Here is a 15,313-nt window from a genome sequence, read left to right on the forward strand (position 1 = left end):
TTTATTGAACAAAACTGGGGGAGACTGGGAAAAGGAGGTGGGAGAGGGGAAGAGAAAGGCTGGGAGAGGGGAGGGCAACTAACATGATCAGGGGTTGGGAACAGGTCCCAGATGAAGAAAGGCTACAGAGACTGGGACTGTTCAGCTTAGAAAAGAGGAGACGGAGGGGGGACAGGATAGAGGTCTCTAAAAGCAGGGGTTGGGTGGAGAGGGTGCATTCAGAAAAGTTCTTCCTGAGTTCCCATAAAGAAGGACTAGAGGACACCAAAGGAAAGGAATGGGTAGCAGGCTTGAAACTAGTAAGAGAAAGTTGTTCTTCTTGACAAAGCAAATAGTTAACCTGTGGAACTCCTTGCTGCAGGAGGCTGTGAAGGCTACAACTAGAACAGAGTTGAAAGGGAAGTGAGATCAAGTCATGGAGGTTGGGGCCATGGAGTCCTATTAGCCAGAGGGTAGGAGTGGTGTCCCTGCCCAAAGTTTGTGGAAGGCTGGAGAGGGATGGCACGAGACAAATGGCTTGGTCATTGTCTTCGGTCCATCCCCTCCAGGGTCCCTAGGGTTGGCCGCTGTTGGCAGACAGGCTACTGGGCTAGATGGACCTTTGGTCTGACCCAGCACGGCCATTGTAAGCTCAGGGCTCAGTGTCGGGGGTCTCAGTGGACCCCCTTGATTTTCATGCACACCTGGTCCTGGGTGGCCAGGCTGGCAGCTCTCCTGCCCTAGACGGCCACTTTCCTGTGCCTAGTGCGGAGATCGTGGACGAGGTCCATGATGTCCGCACTAGCCCAGGAAGGTGCCCGCCTCTTGCGGTCCAGGGCAAGCTCCCGGGAGCCGCCAGCCTGGTCCCGGCAAGAGGGGGTGGGCTGGGGGGCATCGGGTGGGTGGCTCTGTGCCGTGCCAGGTGCAGGGTCTGCTAGCTGGGTGCTGGCAGGCTTGCACCTGGCACGGGCACCGTAGCCAGCCCGTGCCCCTTTAAGGGGTCCGGGGCCGGGAGGGGGGCATAGAGTTTCCCTGGTGTTGGCCAGAGTGGCCACCAGGGAAACCTGGGGAGGGCTAGCCTCCCACTAGTTCGAACTAAAGGGCTACACAGCCCTTAGTTCGAACTAGCTAGTTCGAACTAGGCGTTAGTCCTCGTAAAATGAGGTTTACCTAGTTCGAACTAAGCGCTCCGCTAGTTCGATTCAAATTCGAACTAGCGGAGCGCTAGTGTAGCACCTATTAAAGTTAGTTCGAACTAACGTCCGTTAGTTCGAACTAACTTTGTAGTGTAGACATACCCCCAGAGATGTTCCAGTGGGCAGTGAGGTACTGCGACCCATGCACTGGGCACCCCACCCCCATGGTGATACAGGATCCCCTTAGCATCACCACTGCGCCAAGGAGAGGCCTCATAGATGGGGCAGCTCAGATTTCACATCCTTGTTTACAGGGATCTGGTACCGTGAACCCCATACAGCAAGGGGAGCTGGGCCATTCAAGAGAATAGATTCATCATCAGGATCCCAGTAAGGAGAGACAGACAGAGGACAAAGGAGGATTTCCCAAGACCTGGGCTAGCTCCACAGATGGGGTCAGTTGTTGTTTTGCTAATGGTGGTTGTTTTGGTGGTGGACGTTGTTTTGGAGGTAGTGGTTGTTTTGGGGGTGGTTGTTGTAGTACGAGAGGTGGTGGAAAGAGTTCTGGTTGAAGAGCTCCGAGTGGTTGTGTAGCGAGTGGTGGTAGTTGGAATAGGGGTGATAGTTCTGGTTGAGGTGCTACGGGTGGTTGTATACAAACTACGAGTGGATGTAGGAAAGGTGGTGCTGGTCATAGTGGAAAGAGGGGTAGTTCTAGGGGAACTGCTCCTGGTGGTTGTTTTGGAAGCGGTAGTGGTGAGGACGGAGGTGGTCGTCTCAGGAGCCGTAGTGGTGAGGACTGAGGTGGTCGTCTCAGGAGCCGTAGTGGTGAGAACGGAGGTGGTCGTCTCAGGAGCCGTAGTGGTGAGGACGGAGGTGGTCGTGTCTGGAGCGGTAGTGGTGAGGATGGAGGTGGTCGTCTCTGGAGCCGTAGTGGTGAGGACGGAAGTGGTCATCTCTGGAGCCGTAGTGGTGAGGATGGAGGTGGTCGTGTCGGGAGCGGTAGTGGTGAGGACTGAGGTGGTCGTGTCGGGAGCGGTAGTGGTGAGGACTGAGGTGGTCGTGTCGGGAGCAGTAGTGGTGAGGATGGAGGTGGTCGTCTCTGGAGCCGTAGTGATAAGGACGGAGGTGGTCGTGTCGGGAGCCGTAGAGATGAGGAGTGAAGTGGTCGTGTCAGGAGCGGTAGTGGTGAGGACTGAGGTGGTCGTGTCGGGAGCGGTAGTGGTGAGGACTGAGGTGGTCGTGTCGGGAGCGGTAGTGGTGAGGACTGAGGTGGTCGTGTCGAGAGCGGTTGTGGTGATGACGGAGGTAGTCGTCTCGGGAGCCGTTGTGGTGAGGTCGGAGGTTGTCGTCTCGGGAGCCGTAGTGGTGAGGACTGAGGTGGTCATCTCCGGAGCCGTAGTGGTGAGGACTGAGTTGGTCGTCTCCGGAGCGGTAGTGGTGAGGACGGAGGTGGTCGTCTCTGGAGCGGTAGTGGTGAGGACTGACGTGGTCGTCTCTGGAGCTGTAGTGGTGAAGACGGAGGTGGTCGTGTCGGGAGCCGTAGTGGTGAGGACCGAAGTGGTTGTGTCGGGAGACGTAGTGGTGAGGACGGATGTGGTCATCTCCGGAGCCGTAGTCGTGAGGAGTGAAGTGGTCGTGTCGGGAGCGGTAGATGTGAGGACGGAGGTGGTCGTCTCCGGAGCCGTAGTGGTGAGGATGGAGGTGGTCGTCTCAGGAGCCGTAGTGGTGAGGACTGAGGTTGTCGTGTCGGGAGCGGTAGTGGTGAGGACTGAGGTAGTCGTCTCGGGAGCTGTAGTGGTGAGGACGGAGGTGGTCGTGTCGGGAGTGGTAGTGGTGAGTACGGAGATGGTCGTGTCCGGAGCGGTAGTGGTGAGGACTGAGGTGGTCGTCTCTGGAGCTGTAGTGGTGAGGACGGAGGTGGTCGTGTCGGTAGCGATAGTGGTGAGGACTGAGGTGGTCGTGTCGAGAGCGGTTGTGGGGATGACGGAGGTAGTCGTCTCGGGAGCTGTAGTGGTGAGGACGGAGGTGGTCGTCTCTGGAGCTGTAGTGATGAAGACGGAGGTGGTCGTGTCGGGAGCCGTAGTGGTGAGGACCGAAGTGGTTGTGTCGGGAGACGTAGTGGTGAGGACGGATGTGGTCATCTCCGGACCCGTAGTGGTGAGGAGTGAAGTGGTCTTGTCGGGAGCGGTAGATGTGAGGATGGAGGTGGTCGTCTCCGGAGCCGTAGTGGTGAGGATGGAGGTGGTCGTCTCAGGAGCCGTAGTGGTGAGGACTGAGGTTGTCGTGTCGGGAGCGGTAGTGGTTAGGACTGAGGTGGTCGTGTCGAGAGCGGTTGTGGTGAATACGGTGGTAGTCGTCTCGGGAGCGGTAGTGGTGAGTACGGAGATGGTCGTGTCCGGAGCGGTAGTGGTGATGATAGAGGTAGTCGTCTCAGGAGCTGTAGTGGTGAGGACGGAGGTGGTCGTCTCCGGAGCCGTAGTGGTGAGGACGGAGGTGGTCGTCTCCGGAGCCGTAGTGGTGAGGACAGAGGTGGTCGTGTCGAGAGCGGTTGTGGGGATGACGGAGGTAGTCGTCTCGGGAGCTGTAGTGGTGAGGACGGAGGTGGTCGTTTCGGGAGCGGTAGTGGTGAGTACGGAGGTGGTCATGTCAGGAGCGGTAGTGGTGAGTACGGAGGTGGTCGTGTCGGGAGCGGTAGTGGTGAGGATGGAGGTGGTCGTTTCGGGAGCGGTAGTGGTGAGTACGGAGGTGGTCGTGTCGGGAGCGGTAGTGGTGAGTACGGAGGTGGTCGTGTCGGGAGCGGTAGTGGTGAGTACGGAGGTGGTCTTCTCGGGAGCGGTAGTGGTGAGTACAGAGGTGGTCGCGTCGGGAGCGGTAGTGGTGAGTACAGAGGTGGTCGTCTCGGGAGCGGTAGTGGTGAGGACGGAGGTGGTCGTGTCGGGAGCGGTAGTGGTGAGGACGGAGGTGGTCGTCTCGGGAGTGGTAGTGGTGAGGACGGAGGTCGTCGTGTCGGGAGCGGTAGTGGTGAGTACAGAGGTGGTCGTGTCGGGAGCGGTAGTGGTGAGTACAGAGGTGGTCGTGTCGGGAGCGGTAGTGGTGAGTACAAATGTGGTCGTGTCGGGAGCGGTAGTGTTGAGTACAGAGGTGGTCGTGTCGGGAGCGGTAGTGGTGAGTACAGAGGTGGTCGTCTCGGGAGCGGTAGTGGTGAGTACGGAGGTGGTCGTCTCGGGAGCGGTAGTGGTGAGTACAGAGGTGGTCGTGTCGGGAGCGGTAGTGGTGAGTACAGAGGTGGTCGTCTCGGGAGCGGTAGTGGTGAGGACGGAGGTGGTCGTTTCGGGAGCGGTAGTGGTGAGGACGGAGGTGGTCGTGTCGGGAGCGGTAGTGGTGAGGACGGAGGTGGTCGTCTCGGGAGCGGTAGTGGTGAGGACGAAGGTGGTCGTCTCGGGAGCGGTAGTGGTGAGGACGGAGGTGGTCGTGTCGGGAGCAGTAGTGGTGAGGACGGAGGTGGTCGTCTCGGGAGTGGTAGTGGTGAGGACGGAGGTCGTCGTGTCGGGAGCGGTAGTGGTGAGTACAGAGGTGGTCGTGTCGGGAGCGGTAGTGGTGAGTACAGAGGTGGTCGTGTCGGGAGCGGTAGTGGTGAGTACAAATGTGGTCGTGTCGGGAGCGGTAGTGGTGAGTACAGAGGTGGTCGTGTCGGGAGCGGTAGTGGTGAGTACAGAGGTGGTCGTCTCGGGAGCGGTAGTGGTGAGTACGGAGGTGGTCGTGTCGGGAGCGGTAGTGGTGAGTACGGAGGTGGTCGTGTCGGGAGCGGTAGTGGTGAGTACAGAGGTGGTCGTGTCGGGAGCGGTAGTGGTGAGTACGGAGGTGGTCGTGTCGGGAGCGGTAGTGGTGAGTACGGAGGTGGTCGTGTCGGGAGCGGTAGTGGTGAGGACAGAGGTGGTCGTCTCGGGAGCGGTAGTGGTGAGGACGGAGGTGGTCGTCTCGGGAGCGGTAGTGGTGAGGACGGAGGTGGTCGTCTCGGGAGCGGTAGTGGTGAGGACGGAGGTGGTCGTCTCGGGAGCGGTAGTGGTGAGTACGGAGGTGGTCGTGTCGGGAGCGGTAGTGGTGAGTACTGAGGTGGTCGTGTCGGGAGCGGTAGTGGTGAGTACTGAGGTGGTCGTGTCGGGAGCGGTAGTGGTGAGTACGGAGGTGGTCGTTTCGGGAGCGGTAGTGGTGAGTACTGAGGTGGTCGTGTCGGGAGCGGTAGTGGTGAGTACGGAGGTGGTCGTGTCGGGAGCGGTAGTGGTGAGTACGGAGGTGGTCGTGTCGGGAGCGGTAGTGGTGAGTACTGAGGTGGTGGTTTCGGGAGCGGTAGTGGTGAGTACTGAGGTGGTGGTGTCGGGAGCGGTAGTGGTGAGTACGGAGGTGGTGGTGTCGGGAGCGGTAGTGGTGAGTACGGAGGTGGTCGTGTCGGGAGCGGTAGTGGTGAGTACGGAGGTGGTCGTGTCGGGAGCGGTAGTGGTGAGTACGGAGGTGGTCGTGTCGGGAGCGGTAGTGGTGAGTACGGAGGTGGTCGTTTCGGGAGCGGTAGTGGTGAGTACGGAGGTGGTCGTGTCGGGAGCGGTAGTGGTGAGTACGGAGGTGGTCGTGTCGGGAGCGGTAGTGGTGAGTACGGAGGTGGTCGTGTCGGGAGCGGTAGTGGTGAGTACGGAGGTGGTCGTTTCGGGAGCGGTAGTGGTGAGTACTGAGGTGGTCGTGTCGGGAGCGGTAGTGGTGAGTACGGAGGTGGTCGTGTCGGGAGCGGTAGTGGTGAGTACGGAGGTGGTCGTGTCGGGAGCGGTAGTGGTGAGGACGGAGGTGGTCGTTTCGGGAGCGGTAGTGGTGAGGACGGAGGTGGTCGTCTCGGGAGCGGTAATGGTGAGGACGGAGGTGATCGTCTCGGGAGCGGTAGTGGTGAGGACGGAGGTGGTCGTTTCGGGAGCCGTAGTGGTGAGGACGGAGGTGGTCGTCTCGGGAGCGGTAGTGGTGAGGACGGAGGTGGTCGTGTCGGGAGCGGTAGTGGTGAGGACGGAGGTGGTCGTGTCGGGAGCGGTAGTGGTGAGGACGGAGGTGGTCGTTTCGGGAGCGGTAGTGGTGAGGACGGAGGTGGTCGTCTCGGGAGCGGTAGTGGTGAGGACGGAGGTGGTCGTTTCGGGAGCCGTAGTGGTGAGGACGGAGGTGGTCGTGTCGGGAGCGGTAGTGGTGAGTACGGAGGTGGTCGTGTCGGGAGCGGTAGTGGTGAGTACGGAGGTGGTCGTGTCGGGAGCGGTAGTGGTGAGTACGGAGGTGGTCGTGTCGGGAGCGGTAGTGGTGAGTACGGAGGTGGTCGTTTCGGGAGCGGTAGTGGTGAGTACTGAGGTGGTCGTGTCGGGAGCGGTAGTGGTGAGTACGGAGGTGGTCGTGTCGGGAGCGGTAGTGGTGAGTACGGAGGTGGTCGTGTCGGGAGCGGTAGTGGTGAGGACGGAGGTGGTCGTTTCGGGAGCGGTAGTGGTGAGGACGGAGGTGGTCGTCTCGGGAGCGGTAGTGGTGAGGACCGAGGTGATCGTCTCGGGAGCGGTAGTGGTGAGGACGGAGGTGGTCGTTTCGGGAGCCGTAGTGGTGAGGACGGAGGTGGTCGTCTCGGGAGCGGTAGTGGTGAGGACGGAGGTGGTCGTTTCGGGAGCGGTAGTGGTGAGTACTGAGGTGGTCGTGTCGGGAGCGGTAGTGGTGAGTACGGAGGTGGTCGTGTCGGGAGCGGTAGTGGTGAGTACGGAGGTCGTCGTGTCGGGAGCGGTAGTGGTGAGTACGGAGGTGGTCGTTTCGGGAGCGGTAGTGGTGAGTACGGAGGTGGTCGTTTCGGGAGCGGTAGTGGTGAGGACGGAGGTGGTCGTCTCGGGAGCGGTAGTGGTGAGTACGGAGGTGGTCGTGTCGGGAGCGGTAGTGGTGAGGACGGAGGTGGTCGTGTCGGGAGCGGTAGTGGTGAGAACGGAGGTGGTCGTGTCGGGAGCGGTAGTGGTGAGAACGGAGGTGGTCGTGTCGGGAGCCGTAGTGGTGAGAACGGAGGTGGTCGTCTCCGGAGCTGTCGTGGTGAGAACCGCGGTGATAGTTTCCAGAGCCGTAGTGGTGAGGGTGGAGGTGGGTGTTTCTGGAGTGGTGGTGACAGTGGTTAAGGTAGCGGCTCTGTTTTCAATATCAATCAGGCTGCTGGGGGTTATTTTTCCTGTCTGAAATGTGAAGGTGTAGTCTGTAGACGTCAAGGTGGTTCCAGGTTTAATCTCTTGTGCGGATGGTGATGCGCAGCCCTTTGCTGCAAATGTTGATGTTGCTGCACCTGTTGGAGATATTCAGCCTGGTTTTAGTGATGAGGAGCTCCCGGTTCTTCTTTACCCCTGTTTGGTTCCTGCCCTGCCTCCCCTTCTCACCTGCCTGGGATCTCCCTGCTCCTGCTGGAAGAGGCCTCAGTAGGGCAGGTGCCTGGGGGCCTCTAGACTCCCCCGCGCTCCACAGGAGCCTGGTGCCAGGGCGCCTCCTTCCCCAGCACAGAGCACAACAGGGATTCCACCGCCCCGTCTTCCCACTCAGTTCAGTTATTTTTTAAGTATCTCAAAAGCCCTGGGCGCACACTGAGAACCCTGGGCACACATTGAGAGCAGGAGCTGCCTCATTGAGGAACAGAAGTTTATCTTCACCCTAGACATCATGGGTGTGGGGACTAGTAGTTAGAGCTGTGGGGAGTGGGTGTCAGTACTCCTGAGTTCTTTACCCAGCTCTGCATCCCTGACATCACAACCCTCCCCCGCTGCCATCGCCCCCAGAGCAGGGCGGCATCACTGGGGCGGGGAGCTGAGCTAGAAAGGAAACGGTCCAATTCCTCTCTTCTTCCCTCCCGCCAAAACCCCTCTTGACAGCCCCAACCACCCAGGGCTCCGCACAGACTCCAGATCCCACCAACTCCCAGGAGAGCTCTGGGAGCAGGAGATTCCTGAGCACCTCCCCCCCCCCCGTCCAGCTGGGAGAAGTTACCTTTGCTCAGCTCGCCAGTGTAATCCAGGCAATAGGTCTCCTGCCCTGTGCAGGGGGTGACTTGGCTGTTGCAGGTACTGGAGCCCAGAGCAAAGCAGGTTGGGCACTGCCGCCCGTTCGGGGTGGTGACCGGGGACACTGAGAACAAAGCCAGGGAGACGGTTACAGGTGGGTTAAGGCTTGTTTCAACTGAGGGATGGGCCCTGCCTCGCCCTGCATGTGCAGACCCCTCCCTGCAGCCGGGTGGTATTCTTCTTCCCCCCCACGCGGAGACCCGTCAGCTACAGGGATTTCACTGGAGATAGAAATGATACATGAGGAATTGGAGTTTGGGGCAATACAGGGGAGAAAAGGAAACAAATACAATTGTGCTGGGACTTGTCCACATGAACAGTCCAGCTGTATCAAGGGAGATGGGGTGTGCGGAGCGGCTGGAGTGTGACTCTTCCCTGTGACGGTCCATTGACCTCGCTGTCCATGTGCACCCAGCTGACACATGGGAGCCGTTTATTGCTGTGCTTTGAGTTAATGCCCTTCCAAAGCGCTCATCCCGCTGACCTGTGTGCATCAGTTGGGGCACACAGAGAGCTAGAGTCACACCCAGCTCACAGCCTGTAATTGTTCGTGGGGCCGTGCCCTGAAATAGGGACAAATCAAACAGACCCACAACGTACCTTGAGGTGCGGCCGAGTTGCACAAATCTGTGTTGCATTGTAGGACATTGATCCTCACGTACTGGTCCTTCCCCACGGTGAAAGAGAAGGGGCCTTTTATGTCACTGCTATAGCTGCTGAGACATTGCTTGGAGAAGAACGTCTGCTTTGTCCCGTCTTTGTCACATGAAGAAAAGCAAAACAGAAAATGTGAGGCTAGGAGGGACCCTCGGCTGGGGGCGGGGAGGGGATTTCACCTCCTTGTGTGGCTGCTGGGATCCTGGGGTGCACAATTCAGGGTTCTCAAGAGGAGCCCAGACCTACACTTCACCCCATACTGAATTAGCCAGGCTGAAGCTAAAGGGTTTGGAGTAGGGGCAGTGAGTGTTACATCTCGGGTCATGGCCACTTTGAAAACAGTGGGGCCAGAGCCTGAGTTTGGGAATTTGAATGAACCCACTGGGGACTGTGCTGGGAAAATGTCCTGAGTGTGCTCAGAGGCAGGTGGGCCTGGCGGGGAATGAATACGTAGGCAGGTTTTCAGACAGGTGGCTGGATAATGACCGACCACGTAAAAGCTGGTGGGGGCTGCGTGTCATTCCCACAGGGGAGTGGAAGGGCCGTTCAGTCCCGTTAGGTCAGTAGCAGGGTGAACCAAACTGGGTCTGTAACTCGGGTTCCCACGTCAAAGGACAAAGTGCGGGAACTGAAGGGAACTGGTGAAATCCACCAGCCTGAGGCACTGGGGAGTAGAATAGGGAGAAGGTTTTTTTGGCATCTACCAATCAAAGAGGAAAAACAATTTTGACTTTACATGCTAAGAACAGGCAAAAAGCATGGGAGGAAGGGCCCCGGCTCTGAGCTGGTGACCTAGGGCATTAGCCGGGCTTTGGGAGCAGCCGGCCAGGCAGAAGGGATCCCATCCCCAGTCTCCTTTTCCACCCCCCTCAGAAAGTGCGTTTTTCCCCGGTGCAGCTTCGCTTGCGGCCGTGCAGCTGACCCCTGGGGGGGTTGAAAGCCCAATGGATGAAATTCCATCAGTAACGCCCAGGGGGTGAAATTGGGCCCGTGAAGTCAATGGGAGCTTTGCAGCTGACCAGTGGGGCCAGGCCTCCAGACTGACCGGCCTGCCAGTCACTGCATCAGAAATTGGAATGTTGCCAGAATCAGCCCAGCGCCGCGCCCGGTCGGAGTGTGCTTTGCCAAGTGCCAGGGCTCCGGGAGGGACTGTGTTGGGGCTTCGTCTGTTGGTGACGGTGGGGACAGAGGCAGGGTAAGATGTGCCGGGGTGAAGGCAATGTCACCTACCCAGGGAAATTTCTTCTGCCACGGAGAGGCAGCCGCCCGTTGCCTGATCGTCTTGGCAGGTCCCTGGAGCCACATTGCAGGCCTCTGTTGGGCCGAAGCCCACGTTGCATGTCAGGGTCCCCGCTGGAGAAAGAAGAGCGAGTGTTTCCTTCTTACTGGGGTAACAGTGTCAGCTCGGACACGTCCCTGAGCCCGAGTCTCCCCCTGCTCCAAACAAGAATGTGTCCGATCGCCTGTGGGACCCTCCGAAACGCCACAGTTTCAAAGACAGGGCCTGCAGCAGTATCCGGGCGAGGGCTTGTGGCAGTCGGGGGGAGATCCTAGAGAACTGAAAATAGGCAAATGTGGTGCCCCTCTATAATAAGAGTCTGAAGGACGATCCATGGAACGAGAGACCGGCCAGCTTCCCCTCAGCCCCCAGGAAAATCATGGAGGGGATCCTCAAGGAATCCATTTGGAAACTCTTGGGCTATGTCTACAATGGTGGGTTATTGTGCAAAAATGGCTGTTTTTCCGGAAAGTGTCCACACTGCCCACCCGCTCTTGAGCACGAAGATTTACAGTACGGCATGGTAAGAGAGAGCTTCTTGCGCCAGAGCAATGCTCTTTTTTAACAGGTGTAAGCTCTCTTGCGCAGGAGCCCTTGTGCAAGAGGGCAGTGTGGACGCTGGACATGTTAAAATGGCCATCCGAGCTTTCTTGCACAAGGAGCATCCACACTGCCATGGATGTTACTGCGCAAAAGCACAGCTCGCACAGGGCAGTGTGGACATTTTCTTGCACAAGAACCCTTGCACAAGATGTTCTTGCGCAAGAAGCCACCAGTGTAGACATAACCCTGGAGGAGAGACAAGTGATCAGGAACAGCCAACATGAATTCCAAGGGCAAGTCCTGTCTGACCAGCCTTCCTGGGTTCCTTGCTGAGTTAACTGGCTTGGCCTTGGGGCAAGCAGGGGGCGTGATCTATTTTGATTTTGGTGCCGTATCCCGCAGTGTAGTTGTCCAACAGGTGAAGAGGTGGGGAGTGGATGAATGGAGTGTAACGCGGGTCGTTGGGCTCAGCCAGTAGCAATCAACATGTCAGCTTCTAGTGGGCTGCCAGTATCAAGCAGAATTGGACCTAGGGCCAGTTTTGTTCAACGTCTTTGTATTTCAACACACCCCTGAATGTTGCACTGAGCCACAGGATCCCTTCCACCAATCCCACAAGAACAGTTCTACAGAGACCTCTCCTGACAGTCGGAATGACAGTCGGCACCTCTACAGGGGGAGCTTCCTCAACTGGGCCCGGGCTGACATTGTGAGCAAACAATGACTGGCGCCTTGTAACCCCAACCGTGCAGAACACTGTGCACAACCTCAACAGCCGCTTTGACATTACAACCGAAAGGGGCTGCTGTAGTCGTCATGAACAGGTCACATGACAAACAGGAGGCTGTCAGACAACTCACCCACCTCACAGTCCACAGGCCTATTTCCTCTGACCCCACTGAGGAATACCTTAGGAAACTACCCCATCTGCTTGAGAAACTCCCTGCTACAGTTATGAACCAAATCTACCCCAAAACCCGACCAAGATCCATAAACCTGGAAATCCCAGACAGCCCATCATCTCAGGCCCCAGCCCCCTTACAGCAGAATTATCTATGTCAACTCTCTCCTTAGACCATTCCGTGCCAGGGCTCTGTCTAGACTGGCATGATTTTGCGGAAATACTTTTAACGGAAAAGTTTTTCCATTAAAAGTATTTCCGCAAAAGCATCCGTGGCCAGTCTAGACGCGATTTTGTGCAAAAAAGCCCCGATCACCATTTTAGCCATCGGGGCTTTTTTGCGCAACACAGTTCTTCCCTGTCTACACTGGCCCTCTTCTGCAGGTATTCTTGCGCAAGAGGGCTTTTTCCCGAGCGAGAGCATGAAGGTATTTGCACAAGAAGCACTGATTTTGTCCATTACGAAGTCAGTGCTTTTGCGCAAATTCAAGTGGCCAGTGTAGACAGATGGCAGCCGGTTTTGCGCAAAATCTTGCCAATCTAGATGCACCCCGAGGATTCCTGAGGGAACTGCAGCACTTCAGTGATCTGCCTGCAGGCACCTGCCTGGCCCCTGTGGCTGTAGAATCTCCTAACACCACCGTTCCTCACAAGGAAGGATGAGAGTCTGTCGGGAACACTCTCCCCAATGAGTCCCCAGCTCACCTGGCAGCGGAGCTCTGCGACTTTGCCCTCCCCCACAGCTATTTCCCATTTGGGGACAATTTAAACCTTCCAGTTGGCGGCACAGCCCTGGGCACCCGCACGGCCCCACAAACAACGTTTCCTCAGCTCCCATCCCCTGGCACCCTCCTCCACTTGCGCTATATTGATGATGTCTTCATCATCTGCACCCACAGGAAGGAGACCCTTGAAGAATTCCAGTATTTCAACAATTCCCACCCCAAGATGAGCCTCAGCCTGGGCCAATCCACACAAGAGACCCACTTCCTTGACACTGCAGCACGAATATATGGTCACGTTAATGCCATTCTGTACCGGAAACCTACTGCTCCCTGTTCTAAGCCGCATGGCTCTAGCTTCCACCCGGGACACAACACATGATCCGTTGTCTACAGATACAACCGGCTCCGCTCCAACCCACAGACAGAGACGAACACCCACAGGATTTCTATTGGCATCCTTAAAACTTAAATACCCACCTGGGAAAATGAGGAAACAGACAGACCCAGACAAGTACCCAGAAGTCCCCTGTTTAAAGACAGGCCCAACAAGGAAAAGAGCAGTCATTTCCTATAGCCCCTGCCTTAAACCTCTCTAGCAACCCACAACCAACCGTCCTTCTGAGCAAATGTGGCCATTCTTATAATGGGAACGTGCCTACAGTACTGTTACCTCTGATTAATGCTTCCTATCAATGGCTCGTAGCCAGGCTGGGCAGGGAGGGTGTCCCTGGCCTCTGTGTGTCAGCGGCTGGCAATGGGCAACAAGGGAGGGATCACTGGATGGGAGAGGTAGATACACTGGAGAGCAGAGAAAAGGTCCTAAGTTACAAAGACACATTGAGGCTACGTCTACGTTGGCAAGATTTAGCGCAAAATCTTGCTGCCTGTCTACACTGCCCATGAGTATTTGCGCAAGAACACTGATGTTCTACTGTATGAAATAAGTGCTTCTTGCACAAATACTCTGACGCTCCCACTCAGGGATAAGTCCTCTTGCACAAGCGTTCTTGCGCAAGAGGCCAGTGTAGACAGGTAACATCAATTTCTTGTGCAAGAAAGCCCGGATCTCTAAAATGGCCATGGGAGCTTTCTTGCGCAAGAGAGCGGATACACTGGAACGGATGCTTTTGCGCAAAGGCACATGCCAGTATAGACGCTCTCTTACTCAAATACTCTAATGCAAAAACTCTTGCGTTTAGAGTATTTGCGCTAAATCTTGCCAGTCTAGACATAGCCTGAAGGTTTAGGCCTAAAGAGCCAAGGGGCGCGAGGGGTCCAAGTCCAGGAGGGTTAAGTGGCTACAGCCGCGCATGACTCACCTTGGGCACTGGCTGTCGCTAGGAGAGCAGGGAGGAGGCAGAGGAGCAAGGAAACCCCCATGGTGCTGGGAGGAGCCCGGGGCCGGGTTGGGAGTTGAATGGAGCTTTCTCACGGCTGGCGCAGTGAACTCTGCTGGAGGGGAGCAGGAGAGAGTCATGACAAAATTAGTCTGGAAAGGGAATTCCAGCTGAGATTGAGGAGGTACATGGGGGAGGGGGGTGTAACACCAGACAACAGACCTGAGCAAATACTGATTTCTGGTTCCCTGGCAGTTCTAAAAACTTTGACCACAAATAATCTGTGTTGTCCACATTTCTCATCTTACTGAAAAGCCAAACGACATAGGGGTTTGGTTCATTGTCTGGTATTTATAATTCAGCCAATTTCAAACATGTTTTAAATGTTGCAGTCAATACTGAAAAGCCACCTTGAGAGGAGGAAAAATCGAAATGTCAAATTCTGGAAACCTCACTTTTTTCAGGGTTTTTTTTAATGATTTTTGTTCACTAGTTTGCACAAATTTTCAGTTTCCCCATCCTGGCCCTCTTCAATGACGAAAAGTTCTGGTTGAAGAATTTCTCCCCACTGGATTATGCCTCAGATATTCCCACAAACAACAGAATGGGAGTCCTGGGGGTAGAGCTCCGCATGGGACTATATTTTAATCCTACGCGCTCCTGCATTATTTTTGTATTTTAACCTCACTCCTACCTGAAAGACCTTATTTCTCTTATCCCACAAGAGAGCCATTTTCCATCATGCTACTTTACAAACTTCTTTGGTTAATATACTAGACACACAGTCACACAGACAAACACAGACACAGACACACACAATCATCCACAATTTTTACCACCCCGTCCTCACGTTCTAGTATTTAATCCTTTCTTTGGCAAAACACTTGCTCTCTCTTGCTGACATTTCTGACAAGCTGCTGTCATGTGCTTTGCCCCTGGCCCCACAGTCTCTTCTTCTTGCCCACCCAGCCACCCCACAGCAAAGCACCTTTTCCCTCTCCCATGACCATAGCAGGGAGGCCAGTGGTAACAGCAGGATTCCAGTCTGCCTGAAGGGCTCTGCCCTGGGCCAGTTTTCCCCTTCTCCATCCGCATTGGCTCCAGATCTGCGCTATCCCTTCTGAGACGTGGCGACCGGCACTGCCCACGCCAGAGCCAGAGCATCCTGCTGGTCCGGAGAGGGCACCACAGTATTTTCCACGTAGCTCTCCATCACCTCTGGCAGCCGATGTCCTTATTGTCTTTTGTCTTCTTCAGTGGCGCAGTGAGCCTTCCCTGGCTCCCCTTCGCTGTGTTAGAACCTGCCAAGTCCTGGGCACTTCAAACTCACCACCCCCCAATGCGCGACCAAACCTGACTTTCATCTGCCATCCTGTTGCCCTTGAGCCCACCCCGACCAGGTCTCCTTGGAGTTCCCGACTCACCTCGGTGTCTGTCACCTCTGCAAATTTCGTCCCCTCACCCGAGAGCCACCTCTTCTCAACTGATAAGTACCCAGGCAGGGGCGCTGCCCTTCTCCGGGTGTCACCCAGCTCAGCCCACGTTTGAGATCCACTGTTGGCACCCAGCCAGCTATTTGCCAGAAACCCAGAATGGCTCACTGTAGAGTGATAAGGGAATTAGCACCGCCCTGCATGTGAGCAACGACAGGACCCGAGTGGG

At 56.5% G+C, this 15,313-nt stretch overlaps 2 protein-coding genes across 2 annotated transcripts in view; both read right to left on the reverse strand.

Annotated features, from left to right (window-relative positions):
* The window catches only part of LOC142819679 (uncharacterized), a 52,415-nt gene extending 48,652 nt beyond the window's left edge, over positions 1-3,763 (reverse strand). The window contains exon 1 of the mRNA XM_089772755.1: positions 1,477-3,763. Within this exon, the coding sequence (XP_089628881.1) occupies positions 1,477-3,763 (2,287 nt within the window). The remainder of the gene's footprint in view (positions 1-1,476) is intronic.
* Positions 3,764-7,198: 3,435 nt separating this feature from the next.
* LOC142819736 (phospholipase A2 inhibitor and Ly6/PLAUR domain-containing protein-like) lies at positions 7,199-15,313 on the reverse strand (the record flags this gene model as incomplete). Its single annotated transcript, XM_089772756.1, has 6 exons — positions 15,076-15,313; positions 13,634-13,766; positions 10,097-10,219; positions 8,810-8,965; positions 8,136-8,273; positions 7,199-7,443 (listed from the first exon to the last, which is right to left on the reverse strand). Coding segments are annotated over exons 2-6 (723 nt in total), but the record flags the coding sequence as incomplete, so codon positions are not given.

Source organism: Pelodiscus sinensis, chromosome 22 (assembly GCF_052426305.1).
Source record: "Pelodiscus sinensis isolate ZL-2025 chromosome 22, ASM5242630v1, whole genome shotgun sequence".
Taxonomy (NCBI): Eukaryota; Metazoa; Chordata; order Testudines; family Trionychidae; genus Pelodiscus; species Pelodiscus sinensis.